Source organism: Coregonus clupeaformis, chromosome 1 (genome assembly GCF_020615455.1).
Source record: "Coregonus clupeaformis isolate EN_2021a chromosome 1, ASM2061545v1, whole genome shotgun sequence".
Taxonomy (NCBI): Eukaryota; Metazoa; Chordata; class Actinopteri; order Salmoniformes; family Salmonidae; genus Coregonus; species Coregonus clupeaformis.
The window spans coordinates 89784129-89804492 of record NC_059192.1 but is presented as its reverse complement, the minus strand read 5'-3'; the positions used below and the strand labels follow the sequence as shown (position 1 = coordinate 89804492).

Genomic DNA, 20364 nt, shown 5'->3' with positions numbered 1-20364 from the left:
GACTTGCCAAAACTATAGTTCGTTAACAACAAATGTGTGGAGTGGTTGAAAAACAAGTTTTAATGACTCCAACCTAAGTGCATGTAAACTTCCGACTTCAACTGTACCTCCAGATCTATAATGTCTCACCAGTAAAATAAATATTTCCTTCCTTAGATACTTTGTAGTTGCATTACGCTTTTCAAGATCATAGTCGGGCAGAAATAAAGTTACTTCAGGCTATTATCAGTCATTGGAGTGGCTGGTTTATTTCCTGACGTGAGTGAGCTAACAGTGAGCGTTTATCTGCGCTCTTTGACCTTACGTCCTCTTAGCCTCTACTTCCCCGGGCTACAAACACACGAGTCAAATATGACACCACTGCACAGACTGGCCCCGTCTCCCTAATGGTCATTCAGTGTGACAGGCAGGGGAGAGATGAGGAAGAGATGAGAGATCAGGGGAGAGTCCTAACTGAGGGAGAGATGAGGGAGAGGGAGATTTTACATTTTTAGTAGACACTCTTATCCAGAGCGACATACAGGAGCAATTAGGGTTAAGTGCCTTGCTCAAGGGCACATCGACAGATTTTTCACCTAGTCGGCTCGGGGATTAGAACCAGCGACCTTACTGGCACAACGCTCTTAACCACTAAGCTACCTGCCGCCCTTTGAGAGATCAGGGGAGAGTCCTAACTGAGGGGAGAGATGTTCAAGATAATCCATCCACCTGACAGGTGTGGCATATCAAGAAGCTGATTAAACGGCATGATCACTTTCCATGACATCTAACAGTACTTTCCATGTCATTATCTATCAATACTTTCCATGTCATTATCTATCAATACTTTCCATATCATTATCTATCAATACTTTGCATATCATTATCTATCACTGCCTTCCATGTCATCATACAGTGCCTTCGGAAAGTATTCAGACCCCTTGACTTTTTCCACATTTTGTTACGTTACAGCCTTATTCTAAAATGGATTAAATTGTATTGTATTTTTCCTCATCAATCTACACACAATACCCCATAATGACAAAGCAAAAAAACAGGTTTTTAGAAATGTATGCTAATTTATTAAAAATATCACATTTACATACAGTACCAGTCAAATGTTTGGACACACCTACTCATTCAAAGGTTGTTCTTTATTTTTACTATTTTCTACGTTGTAGAATAATAGTGAAGACATCAAAACTATGAAATAACACATATGGAATCATGTAGTAATCAAAAAAGTGTAAAACAATATATTTGAGATTCTTCAAAGTAGCCACCCTTTGCCTTGATGACAGCTTTGCACACTCTTGGCATTCTCTCAACCAGCTTCATGAGGAATGCTTTTCCAACAGTCTTGAAGGAGTTCCCACATATGCTGAGCACTCTGCGGTCCAACTCATCCCAAACCATCTCAATTGGGTTGAGGTCGGGTGATTGTGGAGACCAGGTCATCTGATGCAGCACTCCATCACTCTCCTTCTTCGTCAAATAGCCCTTACACAGACTGGAGGTGTGTTGGGTCATTGTCCTGTTGAAAAACAAATGATAGTCCCACTAAGCGCAAACCAGATGGGATGGCGTATATCTGCAGAATGCTGTGGTAGCCATGCTGGTTAAGTGTGCCTTGAATTCTAAATAAATCACAGACATTGTCACCAGCAAATCACCCCCACACCATCGCACCTCCTCCTCCATGCTTCATGGTGGGAACCACACATGCAGAGATCATCCGTTCACCTACTCTGCGTATCACAAAAACACGGCGGTTGGAACCAAAAATCTCCAGTTTGGACTCATCAGACCAAAGGACAGATTTCCACCGGTCTAATGTCCATTGCTCGTGTTTCTTGGCCCAAGCAAGTCTCTTCTTCTTATTGGTGTCCTTCAGTAGTGGTTTCTTTGCAGCAATTTGACTATGAAGGCCTGATTCAAGCATTCTCCTCTGAACAGTTGATGTTGAGATGTGTCTGTTACTTGAACTCTGTGAAGCATTTATTTGGGCTGCAATCTGTGGCTGGTAACTCTAATGAACTTATCCTCTGCAGCAGAGGTAACTCTGGGTCTTCCTTTCCTGTGGCGGTCCTCATGAGAGCCAGTTTCATCATAGCGCTTGATGGTTTTTGCAACTGCACTTGAAGAAACTTGCAAAGTTCTTGACATTTTCCGTATTGACTGACCTTCATGTCTTAAAGTAATGATGGACTGTCGTTTCTCTTTGCTTATTTGAGCTGTTCTTGCCATAATATGGACCTGGTCTTTTACCAAATAGGGCTATCTTCTGTATACCACCCCAACCTTGGCACAACACAAATGATTGGCTTAAACGCATTAAGGAAAGAAATTCCACAAATTAACTTTTAACAAGGCACACCTTTTGCATTCCAGGTGACTACCTCATGAAGCTGGTTGAGAGAATGAGTAGGTGTGTCCAAACTTTTGACTGGTACTGTAAGTATTCAGACCCTTTACTCAGTACTTTGTTGAAGCACCTTTGGTAGCGATTACAGCCTCGAGTCTTCTTGGGTATGATGCTACAAGCTTGGCACACCTGTATTTGGGGAGTTTCTCCCATTCTTCTCTGCAGAACCTCTCAAGCTCTGTCAGGTTGGATGGGGAGCATTGCTGCACAGCTATTTTCAGGTCTCTCCAGAGATGTTCGATCGGGTTCAAGTCTGGGCTCTGGTTGGCCTACTCAAGGACATTCAGAGACTTGTCCCAAAGCCACTCCTGCGTTGTCTTGGCTGTGTGCTTAGGGTTGTTGTTCTGTTGGAAGGTGAACCTTTGCCCCAGTCTGAGTTCCTGAGCGCTCTGGAGCAGGTTTTCATCAAGGATCTCTCTGTACTTTGCTCTGTTCATCTTTGCCTCGATCTTGACTAGTCTCTCAGTCCTTGCCGCTGAAAAACATCCCCACAGCATGATGCTGCCACCACCATGCTTCACCGTAGGGATGGTGCCAGGTTCCCTCCAGATGTGACGCTTGGCATTCAGGCCAAAGAGTTCAATCTTGGTTTCATCAGACCAGAGAATCTTGTTTCTCATGGTCTGAGAGTCTTTAGGTGCCCTTTGGCAAACTCCAAGCGGGCTGTCATGTGCCTTTTACTGAGGAGTGGCTTCCGTCTGGCCACTCTACCATAAAGGCCTGATTGGTGGAGTGCTGCAGAGATGGTTTCCTTCTGGAAGATTCTCCCATCTCCACAGAGGAACTCTAGAGCTCTGTCAGAGTGACCATCGGGTTCTTGGTCACCTCCCTGAACAAAGCCCTTCTCCCCCGATTGCTCAGTTTGGCCGGGAGGCCAGCACTAGGAAAAGTCGTTGGTGGTTCCAAACTTCTTCCATTTAAAAATCATGGAGGCTACTGTGTTCTTGGGGACCTTCAATGCTGCAGAAATGTTTTGGTACCTTTCCCCTGATCTGTGCCTCGACACAATCCTGTCTCTGAGCTCTACGGACAATTCCTTTCGACCTCATGGCTTGGTTTTTGCTCTAACATCTCTGGAGAGACCTGAAAATAGCTGTGCAGCAACGCTCTCCATCCAATTTGATCCATTTCAGAATAAGGCTGTAACGTAACAAAATGTGTAAAAGGTCAAGGGGTCTGAATACCTTCCGAACGCACTGTAGACTGGTGTGCCTTTCCAAATCATGTCCAATCAATTGAATTTACCACAGATGGACTCCAATCAAGTTGTAGAATCATCTCAAGGATGATCAATGGAAAAAGGATGCACCTGAACTCTATTTTTGAGTCTCATAGCAAAGAGTCAGTATACTTATGTAAATAAGGTATTTCTGTTTTTTATTTAGAATACATTTGCAAAAAAATCTAAAAACCTGTTTTCGCTTAGTCATTATGGGGTATTGTGTGTAGATTGATGAGGGGAAAAAACAATTTAATCCATTTTAGAATAAGGCTGTAACGTAACAAAATGTGGGAAAAGTCAAGGGGTCTGAATACTTTCCGAAGGCACTGTATAATGTTACGAGGAATAAACGACATATTTGTTCCTGTCCATATAGTGTAGCAAGCCCAGGAGCATACAGAGCACCACACAATGTAAACTGTCAAGAAAGACAGGTCATTTATGCAGAGGACCTACATGTTTTAGTAATGATTTACTATAAATGATATTATTTATTTGTAACGGTGGATGTATAAGAGGGTTACTGTTATTGCATCTCTATATTGCCAATAAGAAATACATTTCTAGTCAGCTTATCAATAATTACTGATGCAACCATGTGATTTCCTCATTTCCATGTGGATTACATTAGATAGCGTCATCAGCTCGGATATAATATCAGAAACCATTCCCTGAAGGGAGAGTGTCCGGTGCGTTTGGCGTTTCCCAAATGGCACCCTATTCCCTGTATAGTGCACTACTGTTTGACCAGAGCCCTATGGTGCCCTATATTGGGAGTAAGGGTTCCATTTGGAACGCAAGCCTGGGTGAAGGTCGTCTGTGGACTCAAGGAGATGAACGTAAGAGGTTTCTGTGGTCGGGTTAAATGAACACGGCAGCCCCCCCGTAGGGGTACCAACACCCTGTTTAATTGTCACGTAACGGTTTCATGTAGAGACAAACTGTCTGCAACACGTCTGTGGTTGGAAACTTAAACCCCCCCGGCCACACAACCACAGCTGTGCTTAACTAGTTTTTTTTTTGCACTTATAGGAACAACACGCTAGAGGACAATATGAGGCCTGGAATGGCCAGGAGGCTAATGAGCATAGCATTTACTTACTTATTTATGAATTAAAAAATTTTTTTTAATTGTATGTTATATTATCCTATGTTGTTCTCGTCTTTAACCGTTCTCTTTAACTCTCGTTTAACTTCTCGTTAACTCTTTTCGTGTATTTTTATGTTTCGTGTGCTCCCCAGGAAGAGTAGCTGCTGCATGTGCAGTAGCTAATGGGGGGTCCTACTAAACTAAAGGAATAGGCTTACACACCATAGAAGAAGAATTCCTTGTGCAGTAGCTAATGGGGGATCCTACTAAACTAAAGGAATAGGCTTACACACCATAGAAGAAGAATTCCTTGTGCAGTAGCTAATGGGGGATCCTCCTAAACTAAAGGAATAGGCTTACACACCATAGAAGAAGAATTCCTTGTGCAGTAGCTAATGGGGGGTCCTACTAAACTAAAGGAATAGGCTTACACACCATAGAAGAAGAATTCCTTGTGCAGTAGCTAATGGGGGGTCCTACTAAACTAAAGGAATAGGCTTACACACCATAGAAGAAGAATTCCTTGTGCAGTAGCTAATGGGGGGTCCTACTAAACTAAAGGAATAGGCTTACACACCATAGAAGAAGAATTCCTTGTGCAGTAGCTAATGGGGGGTCCTACTAAACTAAAGGAATAGGCTTACACACCATAGAAGAAGAATTCCTAAACGTTGTTATATCTCTGTGGTGTATACACACACCCGTCGCTATGGGCGGGCCATAGGGGGCCGGGCCCGCCCCCAAAAATACTTGTGCCCCCCCCCCCACTTGAGGGAATGTATTATTAAATATACGTACTGTAGGCTAATAATAATTGTGCCCTGCCCTCCCATGCATTTCATATGCCCCCCTTAAGACTGAGGTCTGGCGACGGGTCTGCGTATACATCCTCAAAAGGCCGCAAACATTTTGAGTGGTTAAGTGTGATGTGTTTTATTGCATGATATGCACTATACGAACCCTTATCTCGTTGAAAAAAAATAACAATAGTCTTGCAATTTCCCCCATTATCTTTATCAAAACCCCAGAACATTGTATATGTTTGTTTGTTTTTGTCATTTAGCAGACGCTCTTATCCAGAGCGACTTACAGGAGCAATTAGGGTTAAGTGCCTTGCTCAAGGGCACATCGACAGATTTTTCACCTAGTCGGCTCGGGGATTAGAACCAGCGACCTTTCGGTGACTGGCACAACGCTCTTAACCACTAAGCTACCTGCCGCCCTTATAGTATAGTTTGAGGTATAGTTGTATAGTTTGAGGTTCCTGTTACTGGCCATTCATCTTGGTTACATGAAAAGCATAACTACTGCTAAATGTTAACTGTTTATAATGCAACCGTCAAAAGATTAGTCTGTTTAATCTCCACAACAGAAACCTTTTAACCAATCCACCAGGAGCAGCAGCAATCTGTAACGGCTCTAGTGCCCACTCAAGGAACTCCCGTTTTCTAATTTGTGAGGAAGCAAAGATGACAGGAAGCGAGGTAATTTACTGTAGTCAACTCTATACAACCCTTCAGCGTCAGCCTTTCACTGTGGCCAACTATACACAACAACCCTCCAGCCTTTCACTGTAGTCAACAACCCTACAGCGTCAGCCTTTCACTGTGGCCAACTACACACAACAACCCTCCAGCCTTTCACTGCCTTCTACGCCAGTCTTCTGAATGGGTGATTATCCCTATGGCTAAAATGAATGCCATTTCACATTAAGCAGAAGTCAGAAAACCAAAATAAGAAAGACTGAGTCATTATAAGCAATCATAGGAATTAGTAACATCATTTAACCAAATCATTTCCAGGATACTGAAGCAGCAGCCGGGGGCAATTAGAAACATTGTAGCTCTTCAATAGAATAATTGCCATCTTTATCTTCGGTCTCTCTCTGCTCCTCCTTGTTCTGAAGGGTTTCAGAAATTGCATTAACGTTGCATAGAAAATCTCCACCGAACAGAGTAATCAGGGACTGAACGAGGGGGAAGAGAATCCATCACGTCCTCAGTATTCAGCCAGGAAAATAAATGTTTTATTTCATTCAGCGCAATCCCGATTATGTGAAGGAAAAAGGTGTTCAGTTTTATTCGGGCTTGTCTCCATCACAAAGCTAACAACTCCATAATGTGTGATTATATTAGATTACTGTAGTAAAATAACATTTAAAGCATTCTATAATCTCATAAAAGATCCCTCTGTCAATGCGTCTTCATTAAAATGGTTGAGAACATAGATTGTGAAATAATGAAAACAAGTACTAGAACTACTAGTGCTATTTATTTAGAACTGCAAAGCACCCTTAACTGTTGCAGTATAATTACATTTTAGTCAATTAGCAGAAACTTAACCTGAGCGACTGCATCTCAGTCCTAGTAAGCAAATTGTACTTTGCTGACAGAAGGTCCTTCAGTGCAGTGGCTCTTCTTGGACAGTTACTATAGTAGGAGTGACATCTCCTGAGGTCTGTCATCACAGGTCCGAGACAAGGGCCAAGTGGAGGCCCCACACCAATACCAGGCCAAGTGGAGGCCCCACACCAATACCAGGCCAAGTGGAGGCCCCACACCAATACCAGGCCAAGTGGAGGACACCAATACCAGGCCAAGTGGAGGCCCCACACCAACACCAGGCCAAGTGGAGGCCCCACACCAATACCAGGCCAAGTGGAGGCCCCACACCAACACCAGGCCAAGTGGAGGCCCCACACCAACACCAGGCCAAGTGGAGGCCCCACACCAACACCAGGCCAAGTGGAGGCCCCACACCAACACCAGGCCAAGTGGAGGCCCCACACCAACACCAGGCCAAGTGGAGGCCCCACACCAATACCAGGCCAAGTGGAGGCCCCACACCAATACCAGGCCAAGTGGAGGCCCCACACCAATACCAGGCCAAGTGGAGGCCCCACACCAATACCAGGCCAAGTGGAGGCCCCACACCAATACCAGGCCAAGTGGAGGCCCCACACCAATACCAGGCCAAGTGGAGGCCCCACACCAACACCAGGCCAAGTGGAGGCCCCACACCAACACCAGGCCAAGTGGAGGCCCCACACCAATACCAGGCCAAGTGGAGGCCCCACACCAATACCAGGCCAAGTGGAGGCCCCACACCAATACCAGGCCAAGTGCAGGCCCCACACCAATACCAGGCCAAGTGGAGGCCCCACACCAATACCAGGCCAAGTGGAGGCCCCACACCAATACCAGGCCAAGTGGAGGCCCCACACCAATACCAGGCCAAGTGGAGGCCCCACACCAATACCAGGCCAAGTGGAGGCCCCACACCAATACCAGGCCAAGTGGAGGCCCCACACCAATACCAGGCCAAGTGGAGGCCCCACACCAATACCAGGCCAAGTGGAGGCCCCACACCAATACCAGGCCAAGTGGAGGCCCCACACCAATACCAGGCCAAGTGGAGGCCCCACACCAATACCAGGCCAAGTGGAGGCCCCACACCAATACCAGGCCAAGTGGAGGCCCCACACCAATACCAGGCCAAGTGGAGGCCCCACACCAATACCAGGCCAAGTGGAGGCCCCACACCAATACCAGGCCAAGTGGAGGCCCCACACCAACACCAGGCCAAGTGGAGGCCCCACACCAACACCAGGCCAAGTGGAGGCCCCACACCAACACCAGGCCAAGTGGAGGACACCAACACCAGGCCAAGTGGAGGCCCCACACCAATACCAAGCCAAGTGGAGGCCCCACACCAACACCAGGCCAAGTGGAGGCCCCACACCAACACCAGGCCAAGTGGAGGCCCCACACCAATACCAGGCCAAGTGGAGGCCCCACACCAACACCAGGCCAAGTGGAGGCCCCACACCAATACCAGGCCAAGTGGAGGCCCCACACCAATACCAGTGGATCGTCCATTTGCTTTCCCACAACACCGTGACCATAGCCTGGTTACCAGTCTGTTTAGCTAACGTTCCACTCCTTGTACCGAGGAAAACCCATCTCACTTACCTTTAACACTCCTTACCTTGGCCTTTTAGAGGGAAAACACATTGAACTAATGACAGCAGGAGAACAACATTTTATATTTCCATTGTTTTATTTCAAAACGGTTTTTAATTCAATGCAATGGCAGCTGAATTCCACAGAATGATAAATACCACCGTTGTAATGCTTTCCATCTACATTTGGTAAATGGTTAATTACTTTATGAAAAGAGAAATGTTACCTCAAAAGTTAGCTTGAATAAAAACACAAAAAGAAGAATACCTAAAAAAAAAAGGGGTCAGTATAATAACACCTTAAAGAATGAAGACAAAATAGAAGATGGATGAAAATGAAATGTTAATCAAAAGCAGTGAGAAAGCAGACAGTAAGAAAGAACATCATGACAATGACTGGGGACACGTTGATGGGATTTAAAACTGGCCAGCAGATCACCTTCAGAACGTATATGGACTTCAGGGGGAAACACACCCAGAATAATATCTTAGAAAATGTTGTTGTTTTTTTAAAAAGGTGAAGGGTTTCAAATTAATTTCCCACTTCTGGGGTAGTAAGCACAATTGGCCCAGCGTCGTCCAGGGTAGGGGAGGGAATGGCCGGCAGGGATGTAGCTCAGTTGGTAGAGCATGGCATTTGCAACGCCAGGGTTGTGGGTTCGATTCCCAAGGGGGGCCAGTATGAAAAATAAAAAATAATGTATGCACTCACTAACTGTAAGTCGCTCTGGATAAGAGCGTCTGCTAAATGACTAAAATGTAAATATAAATGTAAGGTCAACTTGACTTGAGAAGAAACCATTCCAAGGACCAGTGTTGAGACAGTAACCAACTCAGCCGTCCCACTCCACTGGGAAAGCCAGAACACAATCTCTCTTCTTTTCACTTTCCTTACGCAGTCAAATAAAAGACTGGGTAAAAAAAGCAGGCCCTTCTTACAATCAAATCAATTGAGCAGAGTGAAAACAGAATACCAAAGTCCCTCAGATTTCCCCTCAACTGCCTCCTTCACCATTGACAGAAACCAGACAACTGAAAAACAAAGCTTCTGGCTCAATTCAGCTTTTTTAATCTATGAATGAATGGCCTGCCCCATCTGTTATGATATGGAGGGGGACAGGGCTGAAACCTCGTTACGGGCTTCTGTAATTCACTTTAAGAGAGAAACAGGTCCTGAGAGTTGCCCGTCTTTATGCTTTGCCAACTGCTTTAGAAACTACCCATCTGAAGCAGTGGGTTCATAGTTCTGCATCTCATCACAGAAGGACCCACAAAACGCTCTGCCACATCAATTAACCTGTTAGAACAGGCTCTCTGGAGTCATTATCATGTCTTTATTGATTATTGGAAACTGCATTACCGCAAACAAATTGGATTTTGTCTTTATCCGTAAACAAAGACTATTAGACAAATCAATAGTCATGTCATTAGAGAAAAACTTTATTCCTTTTCAATTGGTCTAGTTTAGTTTGAGAAGAACGCTGCAACAACCTAATTTCACCTGTTCATGCGAGGGGGTGGGGCTAGATACAACTGAACCTAATTTCACCTGTTCATGCGAGGGGGTGGGGCTAGATACAACTGAACCTAATGTCACCTCCTGAGTGGCGCAGTGGTCTAAGGCACTGCATCGCAGTGCTAACTGTGCCACTAGAGATCCTGGTTCGAATCCAGGCTCTGTCGCAGCCGGCCGCGACCGGGAGACTCATGGGCGGCGCACAATTGGCCCAGCGTCGTCCAGGGTAGGGGAGGGAATGGCCGGCAGGGATGTAGCTCAGTTGATAGAGCATGGCGTTTGCAACGCCAGGGTTGTGGGTTTGATTCCCACGGGGGGCCAGTATAAAAAGATATGTATTCACTAACTGTAAGTCGCTCTGGATAAGAGCGTCTGCTAAATGACGTAAATGTTAAAAAAAAATGTAAAAAATGTTAACAATGTTATGTCACCAGTTTATGCGAGGGGGTGGGGCTAGATACAACTGAACCTAATTTCACCAGTTTATGCGAGGGGGTGGGGCTAGATACAACTGAACCTAATTTCACCAGTTTATGCGAGGGGGTGGGGGCTAGATACAACTGAACCTAATGTCACCAGTTTATGCGAGGGGGTGGGGCTAGATACAACTGAACCTAATGTCACCAGTTTATGCGAGGGGGTGGGGCTAGATACAACTGAAGACGTGGGTGTAGTCCTTTTACAGTTTGTTAATAAAGCACATTTATTTTTAAGTACTAATAAAAACGGGCACAGTAAAAAAAACGTGAAATCCAACAAATATAGGCTGATGAATGATGGTCAGCGAAGGTTGTACTGTATAGATTGAGCCAGTCAGCTTCCTTTAGGACTCTTGAACCACACATCCAAATACATGAACAGATAAGGGGGTAGCCATTTTCTCCAAGTCCTCATTTTGTCGTCAACTATGGGATATTGAAAACGGTGGAGAAGAGCTAGAGAAAGACAGCTAGATACAGACGGTCAGATGGACACCAGCTGCCTGCTCCTTGTCAATGCTGCCATTCACACGTACCAAAGAAGAAGCAGTGTGAGCGGCATTGTGTCGGTGCAGTCCAGACGAGACCACTGGGATGCAGACTGGAGTGGCCTGCTTCACACTATAGGGCCAAGCCAAACCAAGCCGAGCCGTACTGGCCTGGATCCACCATGCAGTACACGATGGAGCTAACCGTGCCGGGAAAAAAGGACAACGTGAAAAAGAAACGACCTGAGCCAGCACGGTTCCCAAGCAGGCCGGGGCCCTATTGTGTGAAACAGACAGAAGACTGACCGGCTTCACTTGGGCTTAGTCTCCGCGTCTGTGACCTGGCGGATGAAGATGGTGTCCTCGGGGTGGCTGATGTCTCCCTGCTCCTGCATGTAGGAGGAGGCGATGGCCAGCGTGGAGCCGTCGTTACTGAAGGCCAGGGAGGCGATAGAGCTAGGGTAGCGGTGGAACTGGCACAGACGCTTCTTGTTGAAAGGGTCCCAGATGTTGACAAAGCCGTCTGAGCCACCTGGGAGAAGGACAAGACGGGGGGGTTTCAAGGTCAACGGAGGAACGCTGAAAATTTATCTACAGAGTAGGTATGGGTTCACAAGATTACAATCTGGAGGCTAATCATTCAGTGTTCCCTTGAGTGTAACCATGACAATATTAATCATATAGGTCATATGATAATAGGCCATAACACAGCAGGAAATAAAATCAAGCTTTTGTTCAATACATGTTCTTGTAGTTGAACATTTCAAAAAGCAGCCTAGTCACGAATGACCCCGATCAGTTTCATTAGGTGACAACTCTAACCCTACTACAGAAAAGTACCCCGACCTGTGGCGAAGGTGTTGTGAACACTGTGGAAGGAGATTGCGTTGACAGGGTAGACCTGTTCGATCCCGTTCTCCTTCAGCCTGTGGCACTTGAAGGCGTACTTCTTCTTCTGCACCTCTTGGCTGGGGTCCAGGTACTCCACGGCAACACGCCCTTCTATGGAGCTCAGGACGTAGCCCTTCAGACAGACACACAACATAACATGGGGTCTATGTCCGACATCATTAACTCACCAGAAAGACAAGACAATGGATGTGTGTGTGTGTGTGGTCCTGTCTGGCTCAGTTGATTAGAGTGTGGCACTAGCAATGCCAAGGTCATGGGTTCAAGTCCCGCAGGGGGGAATCACATAGGCCTACTAAACATGAGATCGCAGCGTACTGATAAAAGTATCTTCTAAGTGACATACAGTATTATGATATGACATCCCCTTCTTCCCCTCCCACAGACACACAGAGCCAGCTAGACCAGCGCTTCTCTGGACCCCCAACGGTTCCATGTATTTAACTATTCCACAGCTAGACCAGCGCTTCTCCGACCTGTTCTCTGGACCTCCAACGGTTCCATGTATTTAACTATTCCACAGCTAGACCAGCGCTTCTCCGACCTCTTCTCTGGACCTCCAACGGTTCCATGTATTTAACTATTCCACAGCTAGACCAGCGCTTCTCCGACCTCTTCTCTGGACCTCCAACGGTTCCATGTATTTAACTATTCCACAGCTAGACCAGCGCTTCTCCGACCTGTTCTCTGGACCCCCAACGGTTCCATGTATTTAACTATTCTACAGCTAGACCAGCGCTTCTCCGACCTGTTCTCTGGACCTCCAACGGTTCCATGTATTTAACTATTCCACAGCTAGACCAGCGCTTCTCCGACCTGTTCTCTGGACCTCCAACGGTTCCATGTATTTAACTATTCCACAGCTAGACCAGCGCTTCTCTGACCTGTTCTCTGGACCTCCAACGGTTCCATGTATTTAACTATTCTACAGCTAGACCAGCGCTTCTCCGACCTGTTCTCTGGACCCCCAACGGTTCCATGTATTTAACTATTCCACAGCTAGACCAGCGCTTCTCTGACCTGTTCTCTGGACCTCCAACGGTTCCATGTATTTAACTATTCCACAGCTAGACCAGCGCTTCTCCGACCTGTTCTCTGGACCTCCAACGGTTCCATGTATTTAACTATTCCACAGCTAGACCAGCGCTTCTCCGACCTGTTCTCTGGACCTCCAACGGTTCCATGTATTTAACTACTCTACAGCCAACACACCCGATTCAACCGGGTCAACTAATCACCAAGCCACTCACTAGGTCAATCAGGTGAGATAGTTCAGAGCTACTACAAAATTACGAAAGGTCTGGGGTTCCCTGAGGAGAGGTTTGAGAAGCACTGAGCTAGACTAGAGGTTTACCTGTTTGTTGGGGAAGGCCCTGATGGCACGTGTCTGGTATTTCAGACTGGACTCTCTCCTCTGCTGGACATAGCCCATATTCCTCAGGTCCCAGACCAACACCCTTCTCCCTGCTGTCCCCACTATCAGACGGTCTCCAGCCACAGAGAGGGTGTACACCTTAGATAAAGAGACAAAGATAAGAGAACAGTCTTAAAAATGTGTGTATCACAATTCATTTCTCTCAATGCCATATGCCAGTAAGTGTGTCTGTTCCCACCAAAAAAATGGACTATACAATTTTGAACTTCAAATCAGAATTGAAAATTCAATGTGCGCCGACATATAAAAAGCTTGCCCAGGAATGTTTCATACGTATACAGAGTTTTGACAGCTCTACCTTTTCAGGCTGTGTGAAGGTGCCAGCGTTGCAGGGAGTCCTGGGGTCCCACAGCCTGACTGACCTGTCCCAGCTACCTGTTACCATGACGTTGACCTCTGGACAGTATTCCACACAGCGAATGGGGGCATCGTGTGTCCCAACTATTGTATCTACACAAGGGAGAAAATATGGACCATTTATATAAATAATTAAAAAAAAATGTTAATCTAACATTAACAGGAAGCACACAATTCAAAATGGTGCTATATTGACAGACACACCTTGATCTGTATTCAAGTCGTGGGTTTTCAACTGTGTGTCCAAGCCTCCGCTCCAGGCATGTGTAGGGTCCTACAAGACAGAAGAGACATCTGACTCAAACCTATTCCTTGACCAGGGGACACACACCATTTGACTAAACTCTACCGTGTTTGTAGAAATTAACTTTAACACAATTGTCGTGTTTCTTCTTCTTACGGTGTGTGTGTTTGGCAAAGTAGACAACTCTGCGTTTAAAAATTGAGCAACTGATTGCTATGGAATGCTTATGACAAACAAAAACTTGCTTACATAGAAAGCACAATCCAGCACAGGTGCCAGGTGTGAATACTTGATCCTCATGGAGTTGCCTCCCACATCGTAGAGCCGGACAGTACAGTCCCAAGAGGACACTAGAAGAAACTGGCCGGTACTGGGGCTGAACTTCACAGCAGAGATGCTGTCCTCCGGGCCCTGGTTCAGTTTGTACTCGTTCGAACCAGTCATCTGTAGGGACAGAACAGATGCCACGGCTATTAGGTCATACTGGGATTCTGTAGGAGGGTAGGGAGCTTTCCAGCAGGGTAGTTCACCCCTGAAGAAAATGGAGAAAGCCGGTGACGTATCTCCTGAAACCCATAACATGGCCAGGTATGACGCTTAGCTAACTAACTAAGCTGCCATAATTATTGTTGGCGAAATAAACAAACCAACCAGCCAACATGACCTGTAAAGTTTGATACACGATAACGTTACTGTCCTGAAAATTCAAGAACATTAAATTGGGTGTCCTGAAAAACTAGCAAGTTAGCAAGGTAGTTGGGTAGGTAGGCTAGCTAATGTGATTAGCTAGCTTACGTAACTGGCTAGCTAGCTGATCCGCAGTAACTAGCCAACTTGGTCTCAACTACATGGCACACTTGCACATTGGCTAACGTTAACTACTTTGCTGAAAATCAGTTTTTTTCTATCGGGTATCATTGGCTAACGTTAGCTACTAATGTTAGCTAACTAGCAAGCGTGGATGATAGCATGTCAACTCCCGCTGGTTGGCTGGCTAGCTAGCAGTTTGCAAGCTAAGGCTAGCTATAGATTGATAATGCGTTAGCTAGATTGTTTTGTCAATCAATTAGATTTTTTTTTTTAACTCACCGTTCTTGGTTTGCGCTGAAGTACCTCCTTGAGTATAAAATTGGACAAATAACTCGTTGTTTATCTTATAGACTAATATGTTCGCTCCTCTCCACCGACGCTCCGCAGCGTTGCTACAAGAGTGGATTTGATTGGTCAGAACGAATAACTAACTTTACAAGAGTGGATTTGATTGGTCAGAACGAATAACCAACTTTCCCGCCTGGCTCGTGATTCTTTGAAACTCCTCTTCCGTTGTAGAGTACATGGGTCATGTGATATGGGACACAATTCATTGACTCGTGATTCTTTGAAACTCCTTTTCCGTTGTAGAGTCCATGGGTCATGTGATATGGGACACAATTCATTGACTCGTGATTCTTTGAAACTCCTTTTCCGTTGTAGAGTACATGGGTCATGTGATATGGGACACAATTCATTGACTCGTGATTCTTTGAAACTCCTTTTCCGTTGTAGAGTCCATGGGTCATGTGATATGGGACACAATTCATTGACGGTCGCTAAAATCCTTGACAGATGCGTGCGGTTTTTAAGGGATTGTTAAATAAATGTTAACTGTTTTGGTTGTAATGTCATCAGCTCTTGAAGAGCATAGTCAGACCAACACGTTTCCGATTATTCCATACAAAACAATCGCGCAAATTTAGCTCTATCGTTAGAGTTATACAGCAAGTAACTGCATGCTTTTCACGATCTGTAAACATCAATAATCATGTGATTTCAGATACGTAGGGTAGCCTCACGATATCGGCCACCATTCATTTGATATTTGAGTGATATAAAATAAAAGTGAACTATACCTGACAAGTATGAGTGGTTTAGGTTAATTTCCCATCTTTTGTGGGCTCTGCTTATCAAATCAATGTTATTTGTCACATGCGCCGAATACAACAGGTGTAGGTAGACCTTACCGTGAAATGCTTACTTACAAGCCCTTAACCAATAATGCAGTTCAAGAAATAGAGGTAAGACAATATTTACTAAATAAAGTAAAGTAAAAGTAACACAATAAAATAACAATAATAAGGCTATATACAGGGGGTACCCGTACCGAGTCAATGTGCGGGGGTTCAGGTAGTCAATGTAAATAGTCCGGGTGGCCATTTGATAAAGCAGCAGAAGGGCGCATTTGCCATGGTACTACGTTTCTACCAGTACATAATAGCTGATTATGTTTACTTTGTAGAAACGTTGTACAGTTGGCTAAATATATAGTGGGAAGTAGACCTAATGTACTTTTTTTCTCCAACCAATCTAGGCCTACCTAGCGAAGTTAGCTAACATGATCCCCTTTTCAATATTGTTTTTAAGAGTGTTTAATTAAGATTGCTGCTGACAGACATAGGCTACATCAATTGATTGATGGACCACGTGAAATTGGCTAGCTAGCTAATAACAGATCACGTCAATATGGCTAGTTAACAAGCTAACTTTCAGGGGATAAACTAGATGGCTATATCCAAATATTGTTTGATTTGCTTGCCATCTATAGTGGTGATGACAGTAGTCCGACAACTTTACCAGGGACGAGGAATTGCCGATGTCAAGCTTTTTACAAAAGCCTAATCTCTGATTAAGCAAACTAAATGATGCTGTTTGCTAACTACAAATGGACAGGTGCCTTCACGTATCTGAAATTACATGATCATTGATATTTAATAATAATAATAATAAGCCATTTAGCAGACGCTTTTATCCAAAGCGACTTACAGTCATATGTGCATAAATTTTTGTATGGGTGGTCCCGGGGATCGAACCCACTACCCTGGCGTTACAAGCGCCGTGCTCTACAGAGGACCGAAAATCAAATCAAATCAAATCAAATTTTATTGGTCACATGCGCCGAATACAACAGGTGCAGACATTACAGTGAAATGCTTACTTACAGCCCTTAACCAACAGTGCATTTATTTTTAACAAAAAAAGTAAAAATAAAACAACAACAAAAAAAGTGTTGAGAAAAAAAAGAGCAGAAGTAAAATAAAATAACAGTAGGGAGGCTATATATACAGGGGAGTACCGGTGCAGAGTCAATGTGCGGGGGCACCGGCTAGTTGAGGTAGTTGAAGTAATATGTACATGTGGGTAGAGTTAAAGTGACTGAAAAGCATGCAGTTACTTGCTGTATGACAGAGCTAAATGTGCGCAATTGTTTTGCATGGAATAATCGTAAGTGTTCAGTTCTGACTATCCTCAATAGGTGATGATATGAAAACCAAATAGTTATTTTTTATTTGTCATTTAGCAGACGCTCTTATCCAGAGCGATTTACAGGAGCAATTAGGGTTAAGTGCCTTGCTCAAGGGCACATCGACAGATTTTTCACCTAGTCGGCTCGGGGATTAGAACCAGCGACATTTCGGTTACTGGCACAACGCTCTTAACCACTAAGCTACCTGCCGCCCATTATAACATGTATTTCACAATCCCTTGAAAATGGCACGTAGTTGTCAATGATTTTACCGGAGCTGGAGGTCTCCTTGCCCCCCAGCAGACAAATCCAACGTATTGTGGCGTTTTATTGAAAAAGAACTATTTGCGCATTTTCCCACCAGAGATGTGTTTCCATCAAACTGACTTTTTTTGCGGATAAAAGGCTGTGCGTGATGATATTTATTGGAAAGGAGCATCAAGCTCATCACCTTGCACATTCACCATCCTGTGAAGTTCATTATCATTTATTTAATCTGCATGTTTTCCTGAGTCACAGTGGGAGGACCACACAACATATCGCGTGACTCCAAGTTTACTTAGATATAAAGGTTATTATATCAATATTTGCGCTTAAAGGCGTTTCCACCGCCATTTCTCGCATAATTAATTTTACCGATACAAAAAGATCCCACCATGTCGAACGAACACATTTTCTGTCGGCATTTATAAAATTGTACCGGCATTTCATGTTTGCATCAGTCTGGTCATGACATTTTTTGACAAGTATATCATCCAGCATGAAATGGTTGGATTGAAACGTGGTTACACACGCACATTTTCAGCAATGTAAAATTTTCTCAAGTTGCGACTTTAGTTTTGAAATTTGCAGCTCATAAAAACGGTATTGTTTCATGATAGGACAGGACTGAATGACGTGACCTACCGCTATAGCCTTATTTTAGGCTACGCTCTTAGAAAACCAGGTTCTGGATAGAACCAAAAAGGGTTCTATTGCTTGCTTCATATATGGCACCCCTTAAGGTTATATAAAGAACAGAAATTGGTTCCATATAGGGTTCTATATGGAACCAATTTTGGTTCAGTTAAGAAGAACCCCTGGGGGTGTGCCATACAGTAAATGAAGCAAGCAATAGAACCCTTTTTGGTTCGATCCAGAAGGTTTTTTTCTAAGAGTGTAGAGAAGTAAAAACACTGGAAGGTAGTGGAAGGATATGTACACGTTTTTCGTAAGGTTATTTATGATCGGGTGTGTTGTAATGAAGTAGTTAGGCCTATGGCATAGCCTAATAATGGCAATAGAAATAGTTTGTAATTGAATGAATTAGACTACAAAAGGCTATCTGGCAATCATTCTATTCAATTTTATTATAAAAATTGTACAAAGGTAAAGCTTGCATGTTGCTCCCGGGATAATATAGAGGTGTAGGGAAAGTCATTGATCCAGGGACAGGAATCCGTAGCTGGAAATTGTCTTTGAAGAAGAACGGCATCCCAACCAGAGTTTGTGCGGATGACGCATGAGCCATGTTCACCGCCTCTATCTCCGCAGAAAGCAGACGTTTCCACTTGTTCCTCCGATTCTGGAACCACGTTTTCACCTGTATATCTGTCAGCTGGAGACTGGAGGAGAGACTAGCTCGTTCTGTACTGCTAAGGTAACGTTTCATGTCAAACGTCGATTCTAGTTGGTAAACCTGACTCCGTGAGAATACGGTCCGAGACTTCTTTCTGGATGAGTTGGATGTTTTGTCGTCGTCATTATGACCCTTTTCTTCTGAAATAGCAGGTGATGTTTGGTAGTAGTATCTCTCTTTACCTTCTTTATAATCATGAAAAAGTTTATGTCTCTTCACCTTCTCTTGCCCCAGAATTAGTTTGTTTTTGTCACCTAAAATAGTGCAAACAAGGTAATCAATCCAAATGTTTATAAAAAAAAAAAAAAAACTTGGCTATCTTGTTATTGTGTTAAAATCACAGCATAATTTAAAATCAACCAAGTAACTTTTTTTCTCCATCAAGCAGTTTAAAATAATATTTTTATCAGTATCCGAAAGATCTCGAATAGACTTCTAATAAGCAAGCAAATAAAACAAATGCTGTAGCCGATCATTCTTCATCATGATAATATCTTATAACTCAATAGAAATAATAATAGTTATATGTTTATTATAATAATAATAATGTGATATTGTTATTGTTATCAGAATAACTATAAAGTAGGCTACCAATAAAACAACACATTTTACAAAAGCATTTTCACTTACTTAGGCAAGGAAGTGTGAGATCGTTGAGGTCATTGCATGGTTTCTTTACTCCGGGTAAAGGATAGAAGTCTGTAGAATCCTCCCCACCGCTGAAGCCTTCTGAAGACACTGAGCGCATGCGTTGTCTCTGCAGCAGCGCGGCGCTGGAACTAGAATCAGAACTGTCCTTGTGCGCGTCCTCGGACCCAGTTCCAAGAATTGACTGAATAGTAAAATTGGAAACTGAGGTAAATGATACTTTACTGCCACTGTCTCCAGATTTCTTCATTCTGATAAACATTTAGAACCTTTTACTTCAGGCAATAAATGTGAACCCCTTTGGGTATTTTGAGAAGCGGGTTTGTTCTCCTTCTGCAAAGTTATGTCTGAATTCCCTGAGTACCATCACTCCCATACGACGTTCAGTTACTTTGTTTGCATGTAGGTAGGATTCTCATGGACCAATCACAAACTGGGAAGAGACCCGGTCATTTTAAACCGTGTTGGAGAGAGACACACGCACCAAAGGCCTCCCCAAGCCAACTCAGTCTGCAGTATGCTATGCACACCTGACGTTTGCCCAAAGTTCCACAGTCAATATTCCTTCAAGATCGTATGTTGTAGCCATATAGTTATATTTTAATTGCCACCATTTGGTGCTGTATTATAGCCACTCATTGGAGGTCAATTATTGTTTGTTACAAATTAGTGAGCTGATTTCGTTGTGCTTATTCCTTACAGAGATATGAGAC

General features: G+C 44.1%; 3 protein-coding genes across 6 annotated transcripts in view; 1 reads left to right on the top strand and 2 right to left on the bottom strand.

Annotated features, from left to right (window-relative positions):
• LOC121578357 (receptor-type tyrosine-protein phosphatase F) overlaps positions 1–20364 on the top strand; it is a 231295-nt gene that overhangs the window by 146740 nt on the left and 64191 nt on the right. The gene's annotated exons all lie outside the window — the stretch shown is intronic.
• On the bottom strand, positions 9379–15300 carry LOC121578398 (mitotic checkpoint protein BUB3). Of its 4 annotated transcripts, none has more exons than XR_006661514.1 (8): positions 15195–15300; positions 14355–14549; positions 14066–14135; positions 13803–13954; positions 13424–13582; positions 12007–12184; positions 10625–11692; positions 9379–10226 (listed from the first exon to the last, which is right to left on the bottom strand). XR_006661514.1 is itself a non-coding variant. In XM_041892761.2 (7 exons), the coding sequence occupies exons 2-7, from the start codon at positions 14547–14549 to the stop codon at positions 11472–11474; spliced, it is 975 nt and encodes a 324-aa protein (XP_041748695.2). In that variant the 5' UTR covers positions 15195–15300; the 3' UTR covers positions 10537–11471. The 4 variants fall into 4 exon arrangements, 1 of the variants encoding a protein (XP_041748695.2); XR_006661515.1 differs by having other exon boundaries at positions 9379–10178; XR_006661516.1 differs by having other exon boundaries at positions 9379–10178; positions 10673–11692.
• Positions 18020–19989, bottom strand: LOC121584685 (homeobox protein HMX2-like). The gene is made up of 2 exons (XM_041900730.2): positions 19634–19989; positions 18020–19257 (listed from the first exon to the last, which is right to left on the bottom strand). Exons 1-2 carry the CDS (start codon positions 19911–19913, stop codon positions 18722–18724), a joined length of 816 nt encoding a protein of 271 aa, XP_041756664.1. The 5' UTR covers positions 19914–19989; the 3' UTR covers positions 18020–18721.

Excerpts from the sequence above, each read along its gene's own strand:
- LOC121578398 (XM_041892761.2), bottom strand. The coding sequence starts at position 14,549 with ATGACTGGTTCGAACGAGTACAAACTGAACCAGGGCCCGGAGGACAGC. Across the intron at positions 13,955-14,065 it reads CGACTTGAATACAGATCAAG|ATACAATAGTTGGGACACAC; the intron begins GTGTGTCTGTCA and ends TCCCTTGTGTAG. Across the intron at positions 11,693-12,006 it reads TCACAACACCTTCGCCACAG|GTGGCTCAGACGGCTTTGTC; the intron begins GTCGGGGTACTT and ends TCCTTCTCCCAG.
- LOC121584685 (XM_041900730.2), bottom strand. The coding sequence starts at position 19,913 with ATGTTTATCAGAATGAAGAAATCTGGAGACAGTGGCAGTAAAGTATCA. Across the intron at positions 19,258-19,633 it reads TCTCACACTTCCTTGCCTAA|GTGACAAAAACAAACTAATT; the intron begins GTAAGTGAAAAT and ends GCACTATTTTAG.